Genomic DNA, 17,811 nt, shown 5'->3' with positions numbered 1-17,811 from the left:
CATGAATTATGTTGAGATGACGTCAACTGCTGTGTGTGTGTTTGTGTGTGTGATGGAACATGTGTTGGAGTCATTACGGAGCTGTTACATCAGAGACGAGTATGACACGAGCTGATGAGGCAGTGGAGCAGAGTGGAGCAGAGTGGAGCAGAGTGGAGCAGTGGAGCGCAGACAGGGCAACAGAATGCACTATGGTCTATGGAAGAAGGTGAGCTACGTCGTCTGCTCCTGTCTGCTCCTGTCTGCTCCTGTCTGCTCCTGTCTGCTCCTGTCTGCTCCTGGTCTGACCAATGACTACTGATCACTTTGGATAACCTTTGACCAGAGTTGGGTAGAGTATCAAAAAATTTTACCCAAGTAAGTGTAACGTTATTTCAAAATAATATTACTGAAGTACTACGTAGTGGCCCAAGAAAGTACTACTAAAGTAAGGGCAATTTAAAGAGTAACTGCCGGGACATAACTGATTTATAATTTGAGGTTACTGTAATTTGAAGGGGAAAACATTAAATAATGCACAAAATCTGGTATTTTCAAAAGACAGACACAAAAATGGGACAAACTAAATCATATGTGAAGGAGCGATGCAAGAAACACAAATATTCAAATCATTTTATATTGTCAACAGAAAACTTTCGACACTTTCGAATTACTCACAATGGGAGGAGTAACCCAAACTTTTATTCAAGTAGGAGTACTGTTTCTTCAATAAAAATATTATTCAAGTAGGAGCAAATGTAACTGAATAGTACCTACCAATGATTTTGACCCTACGTTTGTCCGGTTTATGGGCTTTTTCAGTACTCAGCTGAGCACTATGCGTGTGCCCTGTTGCACTTATGGCCAGTTGAGAAAAAGTTTCCTCATCCAGGGCTGAGTTTGGTTCTTGAGCCACTGTGTGGACACCAATCTCCTCATAACCCTTCAGGTTAATCTAGACTCCGAGACTCTATTATTCTCAAGGGACTTTTGGCTACATCTGACCCATCCTCCATCAGTAGTGGGTGATCACAGTGCAGGCGTCCCAGAGATAGAAGGACAGAACCTGGGTTCTAGGCTCTATACTCTGACCCGTGGAGCAGAACCAGGTGCTGATCAGAGCCTCTGTCATTCTCGTCCTCCATCTTGGTCTATTTTTGCCTGTCTCAGTCGTTTTTGTCTTGTCGCTGAGTTTTGCTGCATTGCCACGCTCAGCCTGTCTCCATGGCAACAGCTGTGGACCACAAGCATGCTGTTCTGAGGCTGGGGTTATGCTGAGAGCATGTCACACGCCCACCTCTAATATCCAGTATTAACTGTCACTTCAGCCTCCTAAGCTCCTGTCGCCAGGGCAACCAACAACTACAATGTTTGCATGAGGCATGTGCCAGCTCTGAGGCATGTGCAGAGTGAGCTCCCAACTCAAGCGAGCTCCTTTTAAAGGCACTGTGGCAGAGTGGTTTGCACCCTCTTCTCACAGCATGTTAGTTGTAGTAAAACTCAGTTACAGGTTTATCCAGCAAAAGGGTGGCCTCTGGACCAGGATACTGGGTATGTCCTGGAGCGTGCTGGGTGCTGTGCAGTGGGTCACGTAAGAGGCAGACACTGCACCAGACAATGCTAATCTGTCATACTGTATGGGAGTTTGTGCCCAAAGGAGTGGGGCGGCATGTGCTTAAGAAGACATTTGAAACCCTGTGGGGCAGCTGTAGCAGAGCTTTGGCCCATTCATACCAAGGTTGTTGTTTGTTTAGATCCCAATTTGCACCTGCAGCCTGCTGCACCTGCAGCGCGCTGCATCTGCCGCACTTCCTGACATCATCTAAAACGTCTATTAACCTATTACAGTTTCTAACATTATTAGCAGATGACCACAGGTGACATTATGAACTGAGGTGAACCACAGGCCCGTGCACAGTGTTGATTTCGCGGGTTTCTGTTTTCCCCTCTCTCCGGAGGGATTTTCACTTCAATGAACTGCGCGTGTGCTCGTCTCAATGTCGAAACGCGCACGCGGCTCATCATTTGTTGGTTTTATTGATTCGTTAGCTATGGCTGGGTGTAATAGCTTAGTTGTTGGGGCTACGCTCATTGAGTCACCGTGAAACGCTCAGCTGCGCCACGATCTGTCGCTCTTTTGCGTGTCTCTGCGCGCACTGTCTCATACCTGTGTTCAGCATCGTTATTCCTTTGGCCAGATCGAGTTGCCTTGGCAACCGCGTGACCACGACGCTCAGATCAAAGTACGCGCTAATGTCATCAAGTGTGGTAACGAGGCGCGTGCCCTTCAATCTTGTCTGACACGAGCCTAAGTCCACGGATTATTATATTATTATGGTCAAAAAGACGCGGCATTCATGTTCGCGCACACGCACACTCTTTTAACGGCGTCACTCACATTCATTTTTGCTGTTTACATTTGAGCATTCTGCTACATTTCACTCTGTGACGCGGCAAACATCAACACTGCATCCGTGATGCTGTGAAAGTCGCGGTGATTGTCATGTCGCGCGCATCCTCGCGCACGGTGCCGCGCTTCAAGCGCACACAAGCGTGCATCATACATGACTCCCGCAGACACTCACATTCCTCGGAGCCGGTGCAGGACGTGTGCGGGCAGGTCGACAATGTCCTCGGTGCTCTGCCGCTCCAGCCGCCCCTCCGCCGTTTGCCGCGGTGCTGCTGACTCTCTCATGTTCGCCTGCTGCTCCGCTCTGTGCTCTTGCTCCGTTGAGGATGCGCCCCCGTTTAGCCCCTGCTCCGAGGCGCGCTGCTCTCTCTCGCTCTCTGTCTTCTCTGTCTCTCCTCCACTGTCCACCTCTCCAGCGGTGCTCATCGCATTTTCTGAGTGCGGTGAGCGCGTTTCCGAGCCGTGCGCGTCCTTGTGCGCGCCTGTGTACTGGTGTATTCCAAAGTCTCCTTCAGAGTCATCAGTATTCAGCGCTTCTCCCCCCTCCTCCCCTCGCAGGTCCGCTACTGCTCCCAAGGCATGTCCACACTCTCCCGCGGGTTGTCCCTGTGGTTCTTCGCTGTCCTCCATACGCTCTGCTGCTCCGGACTCCTCGCCCGTGTCTGGGGAAAGTTTACATCCCTGCTCTAGTTTGTTGTCGCCTGTTAGAGCCGCACTTTCCCTGCCTCTCTCCTCATCCATATTCATTGGTCCTGGAGGGAGGACTTGGCTTTGACTTTTCTCCTCCTCCTCTCCGTCTCCATCCTAGCATCGCGCGCCTCTCCACTATTTCCCGCCCTCTCTCTCTCTCTGTCTCTCTCTCTCTTGCTCTCTCTGTCTCTCTGTCTCTTTCTCTCTGTTTCTCCCTCTCTCTCTGTTTCTCTTTCTTTGTTTCTCTCTCTCTCTCTAGCTCTCTCTGGCTCTCTTGCTCTCATTCTCTCTCTGTTTCTCCCTCTCTCTCTTTTTCTTTCTTTGTTTCTCTCTCTCTAGCTCTCTCTCGCTCTCTTGTGCTCCTTCTCTCACTCTCTCCCTGTTTCCCTCCCTCGTGGTTTCCTCCTCTCTCTCTCTCAAGTAGTCAAATAAAAAGAACTTAAAGCAGTTTGTGCAATGATATGAGGCATTTGGCCAAAACCTAAAGCTTAAATGTTGAGAGTAAAACATGAATAAATGTCAAATCTGATAACAATTGAAAAGAGCGCGCTTTGATATCCGAACAAGCACAGCTCATGTTTGAGTCGCTCCCTGCAGTGGAGCCGGGGACCCGAGGCTGAGAAGCAGTAGTCTTGTCTGTGCGGGGCAATAACTTTAGGGATGGTAGGTGTCTCCTGTAAGACTGACAAGTGGAGGGGGATTCTGATTGGACGCTGCAGTGAGAAGAAGGGGGGAAGGGTGGGGTTTAATGGAGAAAGCACAGATACGGCCGAAAGGCGGACATCCCAAAGCATCGCCGTGGAAACGCTGCAGAGAGGAGCAGAGCTGGATGCTGAGACGGAGGAGTGTTTCCGTGGAAACATGTTGCTAAGAGTGATGGAATTCTGCCTCTGGATTCAAACCCAACTTTAGCCTCTCACAGAGGCACAAGTTGCACTGATGTCATCCCTGACACTGCCCCCTACAGGCTACAGCAGGCGCGGCAGCTGCCACACTTCTGTCATACAGGCCGTAGATTTTACCAGAGTTTTATGTCTGTCTGTTTTTAGAGAGTCTGAACCTTTCCAGACATGATGTTTTGCCTGGAATGGTTTTGCTATGGAGACAATCAGGCAGCTCCACCAAACAAAAAAAAAAAAAATTTAGCAATAAAAATGCCTGTAATTGAATAAATTCAAGATTGTGAGGTGTATATCATACTGTTTCACGAGACAAGCATGTGACAGACCTTCCAGAAAAGTTGCAGTGCACCTGTAGGCCTATATTAGGCTATTTTCCGATCTATGTTAAAATGTTTTTTCCTCATCACAAACAGACCTGGAGTTGTGTTTTGTTTCACTCACATATGTTTAACACACAAACTCTGCATATTTATCTCAGAGGCATCTCCAGTGTCATGCCTCTTCTCTTCAACTCTCAGGCTATTACAATTTATTCTACACATATCATCAGAAAGTTGGGTTGGTTCTCAAAGTGAGGGTCGGGACTCTATGAGGGGTCATGAGACATGAGCCAGGGGGCATGAGTTGATTTATTATTTTTAAATAATTTATTTTTATTTATTTATTTTTACATTGAGAGTATACTTTTGTGAAATTATGTCCAATCAATAGACTGTTAAAAAGAAGTCGACTAAAGGAGTGTGACATCACTCATAGTGTTTGGCTCCAGCCTAATGAAGGTAACAGTTACAGATGTGAATTTGGAGCCAAGTTCCATATTTGGAATTCCAGCTGCAAGTATCATAGCAACCAAAAAGCCAACCCAGAGCAAGGCTGTTAGAGGTAATGCCTATAATTAGACACGAGGGTGTGAGTGAGGGTCCCAAGTCGGTTGCACACTTTAGGGGTCCTTAAGATCCTCTGAAATAAGCTACAGTGAAACCAGTTGGCATCCTCAGGGTACAGTTTATTAGTGTGTCACTCTAAACAGCTCTTCTTGATGTATGCTATTGTGTAAAACGCTGTAATTTTGTTACTGATGCCAAACCTGAGCGAAGCAGCTATTTATGCTCTTCATAAATATGCAAAATCATGATATAAAACTGTATACAGCAACATCTAATGCAATGTGCAGTAGTTTCATTAGTAGGATGCAAACTGATTATGTTGTGATAGCTTTCTGAAGGGAGAGTGACTAACCTTAACCCTAACGCAGGAAGCAAAGGGAGGAGGGTCTCCGAGTGTCAAAAATGAAAGTCAAAGTTATTAAACATGTTAATACAGTGAATAAAGCATTTTCAAAACAATAAAGGGTAACATGGTGGTCTAAATATGTTATGTGTTAGCAGTTAATGGCCCCACAAAAAGTGTAATACTCCCTTTTTAAATATTTCATCAACAGTCTTTCAGTGTTCTCAGGCATAAAGTACATACACAGTTGCAACATAGATTTATTACAAAAACATTTTACACAAAGTCAACATGTTCATGTTTACATTTTGTGGTTTGTTTTCTGAGCAGAATGAGCTTCGGTCTTTGGGTTGCCAGATACTGTGACTAAGTTTGTTGTAAAGTCAAAAGTCCTCTGTGATATGATGATTATTATGACATGTTGAGTCGTGGTATGACAACTTTTTTGCAGTACACCTTTACTCCTACTTGAGTAAAACATGTTAATATTACTCTTCCCACTGTAGGTCTACAAGTGACAAAAGATTTATGTTGACAATATGAAATCATTTGAACATTTGTGTTTCTTGCACCGCTCCTTCAGATGATTTAGTTTTTCTGTCCTTTAAAAACACCAGATTTTGTGCATTATTTCGTATTTTGTCCTTCAAATTACAAATACATTTAAAATTATAAACACCTATTTACATCTCACTTTTTGAGTTACTCTTACTTGAATAATAGTTTTACTCTTACTTGGACCACTACATTGTACTTTTGCTTGAATACTATTATTTTGAAGTAAGCAAATTTGGCTACTCTACCCACCTCCGTTTGTGTGTCCTTTTGCAGAGCTCTTCTTGTTATTTCCTGTTGTGTGAATGAAGTATTCATAAACAGAAACAGATCAGCAGGGGGAGCTAGACCGCAGCAGAGGAGGAGCGCTGTTTAGAACAAGCTAAAACCTGTCTGTAAAGAGGATAAACAAAGGCCATGTGTATACTCAAATGATCACAACTAGTCTGCTAAAGTGTATGGACTTTAAAGCTCCTATATTACACAAGATTGACTCTTCTGAGCTGTAAGCCATGTTAAAATATTGTTCCCTCATCACAAAAATGTTTCATTCACATGTTTACGTAATCCTGCATTATTAGTCCATCTACATCTCCAAAGCTCAAAATGCTATGTTCTACCTTGTGATGTGGTAGTGGTAGTTTTCAGCTTTAACCTTTTACCTTTTGTTGAGTAGAGATTGGCAATTTCAGGGCTGAAATTACCCAAATGATTCTAGTGAAGGTTTATGAAGTTTAAAAACACAGTGAAGCACTAACTGTATTACCACATGACATCACAAGGTGGAACAGAGTGTTTTCAGTTTGAGAGAAGAACTCAGCCTAAATAAATGTGTGTTAAATGTGTAAATTAAACAAAATACAACTCCAGGTATGTTTGTGATGAAGAAACATTATAACATAGATCATAAATAAAGTAATGTGGGCCCTTTAAACTATAACATGTGTATAATTATTGTACATGTTGTTCATTCTAAACCACAAAGTTGCTGTAGAAATGGGACCATTGGACCAAAAAAATAAATGAATTTAGATAAACCCCTCCATAGTTGCATTTTTCCCCCAAACGCAATGGGATGGATTTGATTAATTTAATGTTAGTGTTGGGAAGTGGGCGAAGATAGATGTTAGGTGAAAACAGAGATTTTCTAAGATTTTCTAAGCACTCAAACCAAAGATGCAGGACAATACAGTGTTACTCAAATAAGCATGAATCACTCCAAAAACAGCTCAAAGTAACATAATGATGATGGTGATTATAAGATGGTTCAAAGCTCCAAAGGTTGATTTAGCATAATATTTCTCCTTTCTTTCTCTTCCAAAAAGTTGTTTTTGTAACTAAAACCTTTTTAAAGCAGACCTATTCTGTAAAATATTTTCTGAGATTTTTATTATAGCTGTTTTCCTTGTCACTGTTTGAGAAATCTTTACTCTCCCGTATTCAAGATGCCATTGCTCTGAATTTTCAGTGCCACCGCAATATTCCTGTGACATACTTACTTTCTTCTCCAGTTTTATTTTTTTAATCAGTGATACAAGTAGGAATTCGGCAGCATTGCGTGGTCATTTTGGTACAAATAAAAAAAAAATTAAAATCCACTATTTGCTATTGTGCTTTTGTGCTATTGTGATATGCAGCTATCCATAGGAGGGGCTGACAGGATGTGCGCTTTGTTGTGATGACATTTACAGCGACGTACCATAAAGGGGCAGGCTCCTAATACCTCAATTTTCCAACCCAGAAATCAGCTTACTTGTTTCTTTTATTAAGTTGTTTTAGATCAATATTGCAATTTCAAACGTGCAATTTATAACATAGTGATCCACGGATGTTGTAGATTATAATTAGCAGACACAAGCACAATATGTCTCTTTAATGAAGGGAGGCCCTGTGTCTCAGGAGGAGGCACAGCACCCCATGTCTCTAAGTCTAGTGGAGGCCTCCATTCATTGCTGGGCTCTGGTACTTCTGCAGTTGCTCCATGAAGCCGGGGTTGGGGGCAGAGTTAGGACGAGCTGTTTGGACCAATGAGAGTGCATCTTCAAAGGACAGGCTGTCACATGACATCAGGTAACCAATGATGACCGCCGGAGCTCGGGACACACCAGTGTTACAGTGGACCAGCACCACGCCTTTCTGAAATACACACAAGAGGAGAACGCTGGGTTATCGATTTTCCAAATCAGGGGTATTATACAAAATCAAGTTGGTTTTTTTTTTTTTTTTTTTTTTTTTATCATGTTATACTGTTCTCTCATCAAAAACATGCCTGAAGACGTTTTAGATGTCATCTATGCATGTTTGAGCAATTTAGTGATCTCTCCCGGGCCCTATTCAAACTCCTTATGGTTAGCTATAAAATTCTGTGCAATGCTCCGCTCACAAGCCTATGCCACCCATGCTCCAATACAATAATTCTTCATCATAAATATACAAAAACATGATACAAAAGTATGCACAACAACTTGACAAACCTGATGCACTGTGCAGTAGTTTCATTGCTGGGATGCACACTGACTGTGTTGTAATAGCACTCTGAAAGAGTAACTTAGTGCAAAGAGCAAACGGAGGGGAGACTCTGAGAGTCAAAAACTAAAGTGAAACTTATTAAACATGTTAATATGTTGTTTTCTGTGAATATAGCATTTTCAAAACAATAAAGGCAATATGCTGATCTAAATATGTTATGTGTCAGCAGTTAAAACCCCATACAAGTAAAATACCCCCTCTTTAACTTAAAATTCCAAACCAACTCGTATTGTATAAAAGATGTACATACATTTGTTGATATAAAATATAATTTAGGTGGAAAGGTTAGTGACACAGACTGTTGGTGGCCTCTCATTACATTGATACTTATGGTAGACTACTAAAGTGTCCTGTCCTGACCACCACTGCTGTCAGTTATAAAATAGGAAAGATACTGTGTTCAAAATATTCTGAGGGATGGCCGTAATGATGACATTTTTTTTTCTTTTCTGAGAATTCATCTTTTCTTTTCTGAGAATTCATCCAATGGCATAAGATTACATTTTCATTTAATAAATGCATCAGGGACCAAATACCCTTTTAATACCACTTTTGCACAAAGAGGGATTTGTTTCTAACAGTTATGAACTGGCAACTCCACAGGGGTGTATTGTGTGGACTATAGTTGTGCTTATAAATTAGTCTCCAGTCCAAAGGCAAGGCAAAGCAAGTTTATTTGTATAGCACAATTTGTACACAAAGTAATTAAAAATGCTTTACAGAATAAGGACATTAAAATCACACAAATCAAAACATAAATAATCACAAATAATCATCATAAAATTAGCATTAAAACAGAAGAGTGCAGAATAAAAACCTTTCAGTCCTTTCAGCTAAACTGAACTGTTTTGAGCCTGGATTTAAACATAGTCATAGTAGAGGCCTGTCTCACATCTTCAGGAAGACTGTTCCAGGTTTTAGTTGTATAAAACTGAAATGGTGATTCTTCATGTTTGGTCCTGACTCTGGGGACCAACAGGAGGCCTGTCCCTGAAATTCTCAGAGTGGGAGATGGTTCATATGGCACTAACATGGCGGAGATGTACTTTGGTGCTAGGTCATAGAGAGAGTATTCTTTGAACTACAGGAAGCCAGGGCAGAGACCTGAGCACAGGACACATGTGTGAAGTACTTCCTGGTTCTAGTCAGGACGTGAGCAGCAGCATTCTGGATGTACTGCAGTGGTCTTAATGCTAGTTTGGAGAGGCCAGTGAGCAGGCCGTTACAGTAGTCTAACCTACTGGAGAAAATGTATGGATAAATCTCTCTAAGTCTGGTTTTGACAGTATACTTTTGATTTTTGCAATGTTTTATGTGGTAAAAAGCCTCAGATGTTACTGATTTGATGTGGCTGTTAAAGTTCAAGTCTGAGTCCATTATTACCCCTAGATTTCTAGCCTGATTTGAAGGTTTTAGAGAGAGAGACTGGAGGTGACTGCTAACACTTTCTCTATGTTTCTGTGGGCCAAAGATGGTGACTTCAGTCTTGTCTGAATTTAGCTGGAGAAAGTTGTTTTGCATCCACACACTGATCTGTTGGATGCAGTGGCAGAGTGAATCCACTGGTCCATATTCACCTGCTGCCAGTGAGACATAGATCTGAGTGTCATCTGCATAGTTGTGGTAAGACACATTATTGCTGTGTATTAACTGGCCTAGCGGCAGCATGTAGAGATTGAACAACAGGGGTCCCAGGATTGACCCCTGAGGAACACTACAGGTCAGGGACATTTTATCCGAGACACATTTTTTGATTTTAATAAAGTACTCCCTGTTTTCTAGATAGGACTTGAACCAATTTAGTGCCGTATCAGAGACACCCATCCAGTCCTCTAGTCTCTGTAAGAGAATCCCATGATCCACAGTGTCAAAGACAGCACTAAGATCAAGACTGAGATTTTGCCTGTGTCAGTGTTCAAGCGGATGTCATTTGTCACCTTGATAAGAGCAGTCCCGGTGCTGTGGTGGAGTCTAAAACCTGACTGGAAAACATAAAAAGGAGTTGTTCATTTTGGAGAAAGTTAATAAGTTGTTGGTAAGCAAATTTTTATGGACTTTGCCAAGAAACTGCAGATTAGAGATTGGTCGGTAATTGTTCAATATCGTAGCATCAAGACTGCTCTTCTTTAGGAAGATAACCGCAGTTTTCAAAGCACTTGGGAATGTTCCAGATTAAAGTGACATGTTAACTATGCAAGTGAGTGGTGACAGCAAACTGTTGAGCGCAGACTTTAGAAATTTAGTGGGTAACACATTGAGGCAGCATGTAGATCAACTCAAGACTGGTGACAAACTCCTGGACAGTTTTGTCAGTTACAGGTGCAAAGTGAGTCAGCTCTAAGTGTCTAGGTGGGTGGTGGGTTGTTGTTTGTGTTGTGGAATTGATGGCATTTGTAATGCCCTCATCCTTGTCATTAAAGAATACTGCAAACTCATTGCACTTAGATGTGGAAATTAGTTCTAACGGCAGTAGAGCTGGGGGGTTTGTTAATCTGTTTACTGTTGCAAACAAGACATGCGAGTGGTTACTGCAACTTCCAATAATGTCAGAAAAATAACTCTCCCTTGTTCTACATAAACTGTGGTTGCACATGTGCATCTTTTGTCTGTAAATCTCATAATGAACCTGGAGCTTTGACTTGCGCCATTCCCATTCGGCCCTCCAGCACTCCCTTTTCTGTGCCCTGAGTCATCATTCCTCCATGGCGCTTTGTGCTTATCTTTAACCATTTTAACCTTCATCAGGGCAATGGTGTCCAGAACATTCAAAACACTTGAAGTCATAGAGTTTAACAAATCATCAACATTAGAACATGGGGTATTTTCCATGAACAGTGCACCTGTGTTGTCATTTATGTGTCTCCTCGAACAACTGCAGGACCAGCCCCTGGTTTGAGAACAACAGACAGGTCAAAGAAGACACAAAAAGGATCAGACAGAGCAACATCCACCACACTGAGATTTTAAATATTTACTCCTTTTGTAATGAGCAGGTCCAGAGTGTACCCTCTGTTGTAGGTCAGCTCGCTGATATGCTGAGTCAAACCAAAGGTTTCAAGGACAGAACTGAGCTCTTCAGTGTTTTTGTCAAACACATTATCCACATCTACATTAAAATCACCTGTAATGACTAAACTATAAAAGTCTGTGCACATGACTGAAAGCATTTCAGTAAAATCATCAATAAAACTCAGACAGTGCTGGGGAGGTTTAGAGTATGGAGGGGGATTGTTTTAGCTCCATTTTAAAGGAGTCGTACTCAAAAGATGAAAACACCCCAAATGACAACCTGTGAGTGACCAAATTATCTCTTAAAAAACGTACACACACCTCCACCCTTTTTGTTTATTTGTGTTTCAGATTCAAATAAATTGGGTGGAGTTGATTCCATTAGAATTGCATTACCTGTGTTTTTGTCGAGCCATGTTTCAGTTAAAAACATAAAATCAAGATTAAAAAAAGAGATAAAATCATTAATTAAAAATGACTTGTTACAAAAATATCTGACATTGAGCACAGCAAGTTTCAGATAAGTTTCAGTAGGACTGGATGTTATCTTTTTACATGGAATGTGAACTAAATTTGTCTGATTGGACAGTCTAACTGTCCTTCTGTTAATCAGTCTATGTGGTGTAAGTGTAGATATAGCTCCATCACAGGGCCTCAGCATGATATTATCTTTATCATGGCTGTATGTCCTGGGACAGCAGAGGTGTGTGTCCTAGCTCTTGGTGATAACAGCTCTGGAGAAAGGCAGGGTAGGGCGAGCAAGGAGGAGTTTGGGTGAGGGACCAGGTGAGGGCTGAGGAGGTGGAGCAGGAAGGAGGTTGGGTGAAAAACGAGGGGGGATAGGTGGGAACTGGGAAGAGTTCTGTATAGTTGATGCCAGAACTCTTGATCAGACGATATTAGGTGTGAGGGGAGCCATCTTAATTCCTGATCTGATGATGCTTTCTAGATGGTTGGAAAGGGCCATGGGTGAAGGTGGGGAGGAAAAGGAGAGTGAAGAGTCCCTAGAAGGAGTAGATGTAGCAAAGGGGACCCAGGGCTGGTCTGTGGGCAGGGGAGGTGATGGGAGTGTGGGAGTGGCATAAGCTGTCACAGACAGGTTCAAGGCCTGTGACGAGGGCCCTGGGGGAAGTGACGCTGGAGATGCATCCTTCACTTGGGAGGGTGGTGGTGCTGCTGACTTGTTCTCTGGGGGAGATGGTTGTGGTGCTGGTGATGACTCCTTTGATGGGGGAGATGGTTGTGCTGCTGGTGGTGACTCCGTTGCTGGGGGAGATGGTTGTGGTGCTGGTGATGACTCCTTCGCTGGGGGAGGTGGTGGTTGTAGTTGTGGTGCTGCTGATGGTGCTGACACATTGGCTTGGTCTCTGGTTGGCGCAGCAGGAATGCTTCTCTCATTCCTCTCTCCTCGCTGGCCCAGGACGGTGCCTCAAAGCGTGGAGGAGGTTATCCGTCAGCACTCTCAATCCACCTCTGCTCAGGTGCAGGCCATTTCCCTTGAACAGGTCCTCTCATTTCCAGAATAGATTCAAGTTCTCAATGTAGTGCAGTCCTCTGGCTGCACATTCGTTGAACAGCCATGTGTTCAGCTGAAACAGTTGGGTAAATTTGTTCATCTTCCTTCTGTCTATGCTGAGAAGAGGTCCACTGATGAAAGTCTTAACCTCCACTTTATCAAGCTCCTCAAATAATTCAGTGAAATCCTTTTTCAAAATTTCAGTCTGATTCATTCAGTTGTCAACTGCACCCATGTGCACAATCAGCTGTTTAGCTCCTTGGTATGTTGACAAAACTTTTAGCAGGAGTTTTGTAATCTCAGAAACAGTGTGACTGGGATAAGAGCAAGGTTGGATTCCTCTGTGGCTCACATCTCTGTTAGCACAGTCTCCTAGCAGCAGCATATCTCTGACCTTGACGTTAGTTACAGATCGCATGTCTGCCACAGCTCTTTTGCCAATTTCATTGCTCTTTGTGACAAAAATCCATTTTCTGTTAACATCAACATCAGTCTGTAACAGTGATAAGAGTCTGTTTGTAAGCTGTATTTTGGGTGATGTAACTATAGTAGCATTGTCTTTTATCACTTGTTGCCTTGGCTTGGCATTGTTGTCTTTAGAAAGTTTTGGAAAAGACACTGTATCGCTCAGGTTTAAGTTGAAAGTAACAGTTTTTTCACCCTTTTCTCTGAAAGTAACTGTGGGCTGCTTACCACTGGAAGTCACAGGGAGCGTCCTGTGAAATCCTTTTTCAGATTCTAAAACAAATAACCGTGCTTGTGGCTCATTCATTTGTTGTTGATAGTTCTGACTGCGTCCGCAGAAAGAATTCCCCCGGACATGTTGCTGGCTTGTCAGAAATTTAGTTTAAAAATGTAAAAATGGTTTAAAAGTCACAGTTTACTTAAAATAAAATCATAACTAAAAGTATAAAAGGACTTGCTGATGAAGAGGGTAGTTGTCATGATCCTTGTCGGCCCTGCCTTTTTTGCACGTTCTCCCCTCCCTTCTGTGTCTGAGCCTGGCTGGGCAGAGATTTTGGCTCCTCCTGTGCACACTTGCACAATCTGCAAACAGCTGCATCTGCGGAGGATAAGAGCAGCCAGGACCTGACACTCACTGCCAGATCGTCCGCGTATCTCTGTGGTGCACCCTGCTTGGCTCAGTTCATGTTTTTGTGCTTTTTGGCTTTGCTAAATATGGATGGATACCTTTGCTCCTCACCAGATCCCGTTCCCTGGACCCGCTCAGCTCTCCCGTCTCTGACCCCGCTGTGCTCTATCGGTGCTGTCCGTCCTGTCTCAGACTCTGCTACTCCCACTCTACCCCAGGACCACGGCAAACACCCCGCTTTCGACTCACCGATTGATCTACCATCATTGCACTTCTGTAAATAAACACTCTTAAACCTTCCCCCGAGTTCTGTCTTTTTGGTCCATCCTGTCAGGCGTTACGACAGTAGTTTTTTTAACTTTGAAGTCACAGTTGAGAAGAAACTTCCGGAATTTGAAAATGTTTCAGCAGGGATAATAAACCATAGACTATATTGATTTTTTTTAAAAGGATCTAAGCCAATTTGTTTTCAGAGTGCTGTTCAGGTTGTCAAATTAGATAGCTTGCAAACCTCCATCTTCATACTCCTTGATTAAGTTGCCTTGTTTGATATAGTGTGTTTTTCGCTTCCAAATGAATTAAAGATAATTTGATTAATAGACTTCATCGCTGGTTTTGGGATTCCTATAGAATAGGCAGGGTATATAAATATAGATATAATCTCGATTTTGGTGAGCAGAATTCTACCAAAGACAAATCTCTCTGTGCCCAATTATTCAAAGAAGTAGTGCATATCTGAAGTTTGTCCCAAATATTGAATTTTTCTAAATCATTCTTATCTTTTGTTAATTGCATGACGAGATATTTAACAGTCGATTACTGAAATCAAAAGCAATTTCAATCAAAACATCTTAACAGGTCAAGTTACATTTTAAGATAGGATCCCTTATTTGATAGGAGCTTCATGCCTCTTGCATCCATTAAACTTGTGAGTTTGTGGAGAATTTCTGCTTGATTTTCTTTGCCAGATGTCAGAATATCATCCCAGAACTGCTGTTTGGACTTTTTCTCTGACCTGTTTGGTGTGCTCCTTTGACTTCATTTTGTGGATTGTTCCCAAACACTCTCTTAACAACAGCACAGCTGCATTTAAACTGAGACAAGATTACACACTGGTGGACCCTTTTGACCTCTTTTTAGTCATTAGTCCAACATTCAATCTGTCCAAAAATCATCAGGCAACTTCTAAAAGCAATTGGTTGCATTCAAGAAAAAGGGGGCTGAATACTTTTGCACACTGCACTTTTAAGTTTTTTATAAAAAAGAAAAAAAAAGAAAAAAAAAAGAAATCATATTAAAATATTTCCTCCCACTTCACATTTGTGTGCCATTTTGTGTTGCTCATTTACATAAAATGTTAAGAAAATACCCTGAAAACTATGATGAGTGTAAAGGATAAAAGGATTACTTTCTTGGAGCAGCGAGTCGACGAGCTGGAGCAGTACACACGGAGGGAGGACTTGATCATCTCGGGGCTGGAGACTCGACACCGGACCTACGCACGGGCGGCAGCTAACGCCGACACCTCAGAGGACGCGCCGAGAGGGGAGCTGCTGTCGCTGGAGCAAGAGGTGGTGGACTTTTTGAACAGTAAGAGTATAAACATCTGTAAAGAAGCTATTTCGATTTGTCACACACTACCCAGAAAGTCAGAGAAAATAAGACCTGCTATTGTAATACGGTTCATTAGCAGGAACATGAAAAACGATGTCTTAATACAGGCTAGGAAACTAAAGGGCACAAACGTGTTTATAAACGAACATCTTACAAAGAAAAATGGTGGCATCGCGAGGGAAGCAAGACTGTTGAGAAAGCAGAGGAAAATAACTGGGACATGGACACGTAATGGCAATGTGTGGATAAGAGACAACGATGGAGCATCAAGGATGATCAGGGACTTGAAAGAACTTGAGAAGTATAAAAACGGACATTGAAAGAGGAAAATAACGGCCGAGAAGGACTGTCAACATGGACCAAAGGAGAAGTAAGGTTGGATACACACAGTTGTGGACGTAAAACACATTAAATAGTTATATGGACATTAATATTGACACAAATGAGGAAGATAAAATCTATGATATTGAATCTGATGTCGCACATAAGTTATTAACACCTGGAGAAAGTCATTATTTTACAGTTCAACAGTTTAACACCAGAACAGACAAGGTCTCAGATAAAGCACTTTCCATCATTCACCTCAATAGTCAAAGTTTGAAAAATAAGCTGGATAAAATTAAAGAGCTGTTCAGTGATTTTAAACACGCCTTCAAAGTAATTGCTATTACTGAAAGTTGGTTAAAGGACACACATATTGATAAAGTACAGATTGATGGTTATAACATGTTCTATATAAACAGGGTTAATAAAAAAGGAGGAGGTGTTGCCCTCTATGTGGATGTAAATCTAAAATGTAAACTGGTTGAACAAAAAACGATAACTGGGAGTGACTTGATGGAATTGATTACCATAGAAATCATTAATGATAATGGGAAAAACGTATTAATTAGTTGTGTGTATAGACCGCCTGGGGCTGGTGTTGACTTATTTACAGATCAAATCCTTGAAATGTTTGAGGACGTTAACAAATCAGTTATTTTGTGTGGTGACTTTAACATAGACCTGGGAAATCAAGCAGCAGCAAATATCTTTCGGAATTATATGGAAACAGTTGGTCTATGCCCGATGATAACTAAACCAACTCGTATTACTGGTCATAGTGCGACTATCATAGACAATATATATACAAATATACATGGTGATATTATCAGTGGTATCTTTATGGCAGATGTGAGTGATCACCTTCCTGTATTTATTATCTGTGAAAAATTGTGTTTTGATGAGCTTGCGCAGGATGTAACAGCAATGCTAGTAAGAGATAAATCTAGTAAGGCTCTGGAGGCCTTCAGAGAAGACCTTGAAAAACAAAATTGGAATCATGTATATACAAATAATTTAAATAGTGCTTATAACGCTTTCATGACAACGTTTCTCAATTTATATGACAAAAACTGCAAAATTATAAAAATATGTGCACACGATAAGAAAAATACTCTTAATCCATGGATGACAAACGGATTGAAAAACGCATGTAGGAAGAAAAATTGTCTTTACAGAAGATTTCTCAAATTGAGAACAAAAGATTCAGAAGTTAGGTATAAAAAATATAAAAACAAGCTTGTATCAATTATGAGAAGACAAAAAAAAGATTACTACACCAAATTATTGGATGAGAACAAAAACAATATAAAAAATACATGGGGTATAATAAACACGGTCTTGCAAAAAGGCAAGGTAACTTCAAATATTCCAAACTATTTTACAAAAAATAATGTAGATATTTTTGGGAAAGAAGAAATTGTAAATGAATTTAATCATTACTTTTCTAACATTGGCCCAAATTTATCAAACAATATCCCAAAAGAAAGCAACAATGATGGAGCAATAGCTGATAATGTAAACAGTATGTTTTTGGAGAGTGTGCAGGCAAATGAAGTCTTGACAATTGTTCAAAATTGTCCAAATAAAAAATCTAATGATTACACTGATATTAATATGTTATTGATCAAGAAAGTGATAAACGTTGTTATTGAGCCTTTCACATATATATGTAATCTTTCATTCAGCACAGGAATATTTCCAGATCACATGAAAGTGGCCAGAGTCATTCCACTTTTTAAAAAAGGAAATAAAAATGATTTCTCAAATTATAGACCTGTATCACTGCTTTCGCAGTTCTCAAAAATTTTAGAGAAACTATTTGTTAGCAGATTAAATAAATTTATTGGAAAATACAAAATTTTAAGTAAGAACCAACATGGATTTCGTTCCAATCATTCAACCGCCACAGCATTAATGGACCTGGCTGAAGAAATCACTAATGCCATGGACAAGAAACAAT

The 17,811-nt window shown here is 41.4% G+C and overlaps 2 protein-coding genes across 2 annotated transcripts in view; both read right to left on the bottom strand.

Annotated features, from left to right (window-relative positions):
* Positions 1–3,079, bottom strand: part of LOC117389837 (dual specificity calcium/calmodulin-dependent 3',5'-cyclic nucleotide phosphodiesterase 1A) — a 36,635-nt gene extending 33,556 nt beyond the window's left edge. Inside the window, exon 1 of the mRNA XM_033987563.2 lies at positions 2,565–3,079. Coding sequence (XP_033843454.2) covers positions 2,565–3,019 — 455 coding nt within the window. The 5' untranslated portion in view covers positions 3,020–3,079. The remainder of the gene's footprint in view (positions 1–2,564) is intronic.
* Positions 3,080–7,599: 4,520 nt separating this feature from the next.
* Positions 7,600–17,811, bottom strand: part of LOC117389551 (dual specificity protein phosphatase 19-like) — a 36,894-nt gene continuing 26,682 nt past the window's right edge. Inside the window, exon 5 of the mRNA XM_033987235.2 lies at positions 7,600–7,902. Coding sequence (XP_033843126.1) covers positions 7,696–7,902 — 207 coding nt within the window. The 3' untranslated portion in view covers positions 7,600–7,695. The remainder of the gene's footprint in view (positions 7,903–17,811) is intronic.

This window comes from Periophthalmus magnuspinnatus, chromosome 21 (assembly GCF_009829125.3).
Source record: "Periophthalmus magnuspinnatus isolate fPerMag1 chromosome 21, fPerMag1.2.pri, whole genome shotgun sequence".
Lineage (NCBI taxonomy): Eukaryota > Metazoa > Chordata > Actinopteri > Gobiiformes > Gobiidae > Periophthalmus > Periophthalmus magnuspinnatus.
Note: the sequence above shows the minus strand (reverse complement) of the source record. Positions and strands in the feature narration are given on the sequence as shown.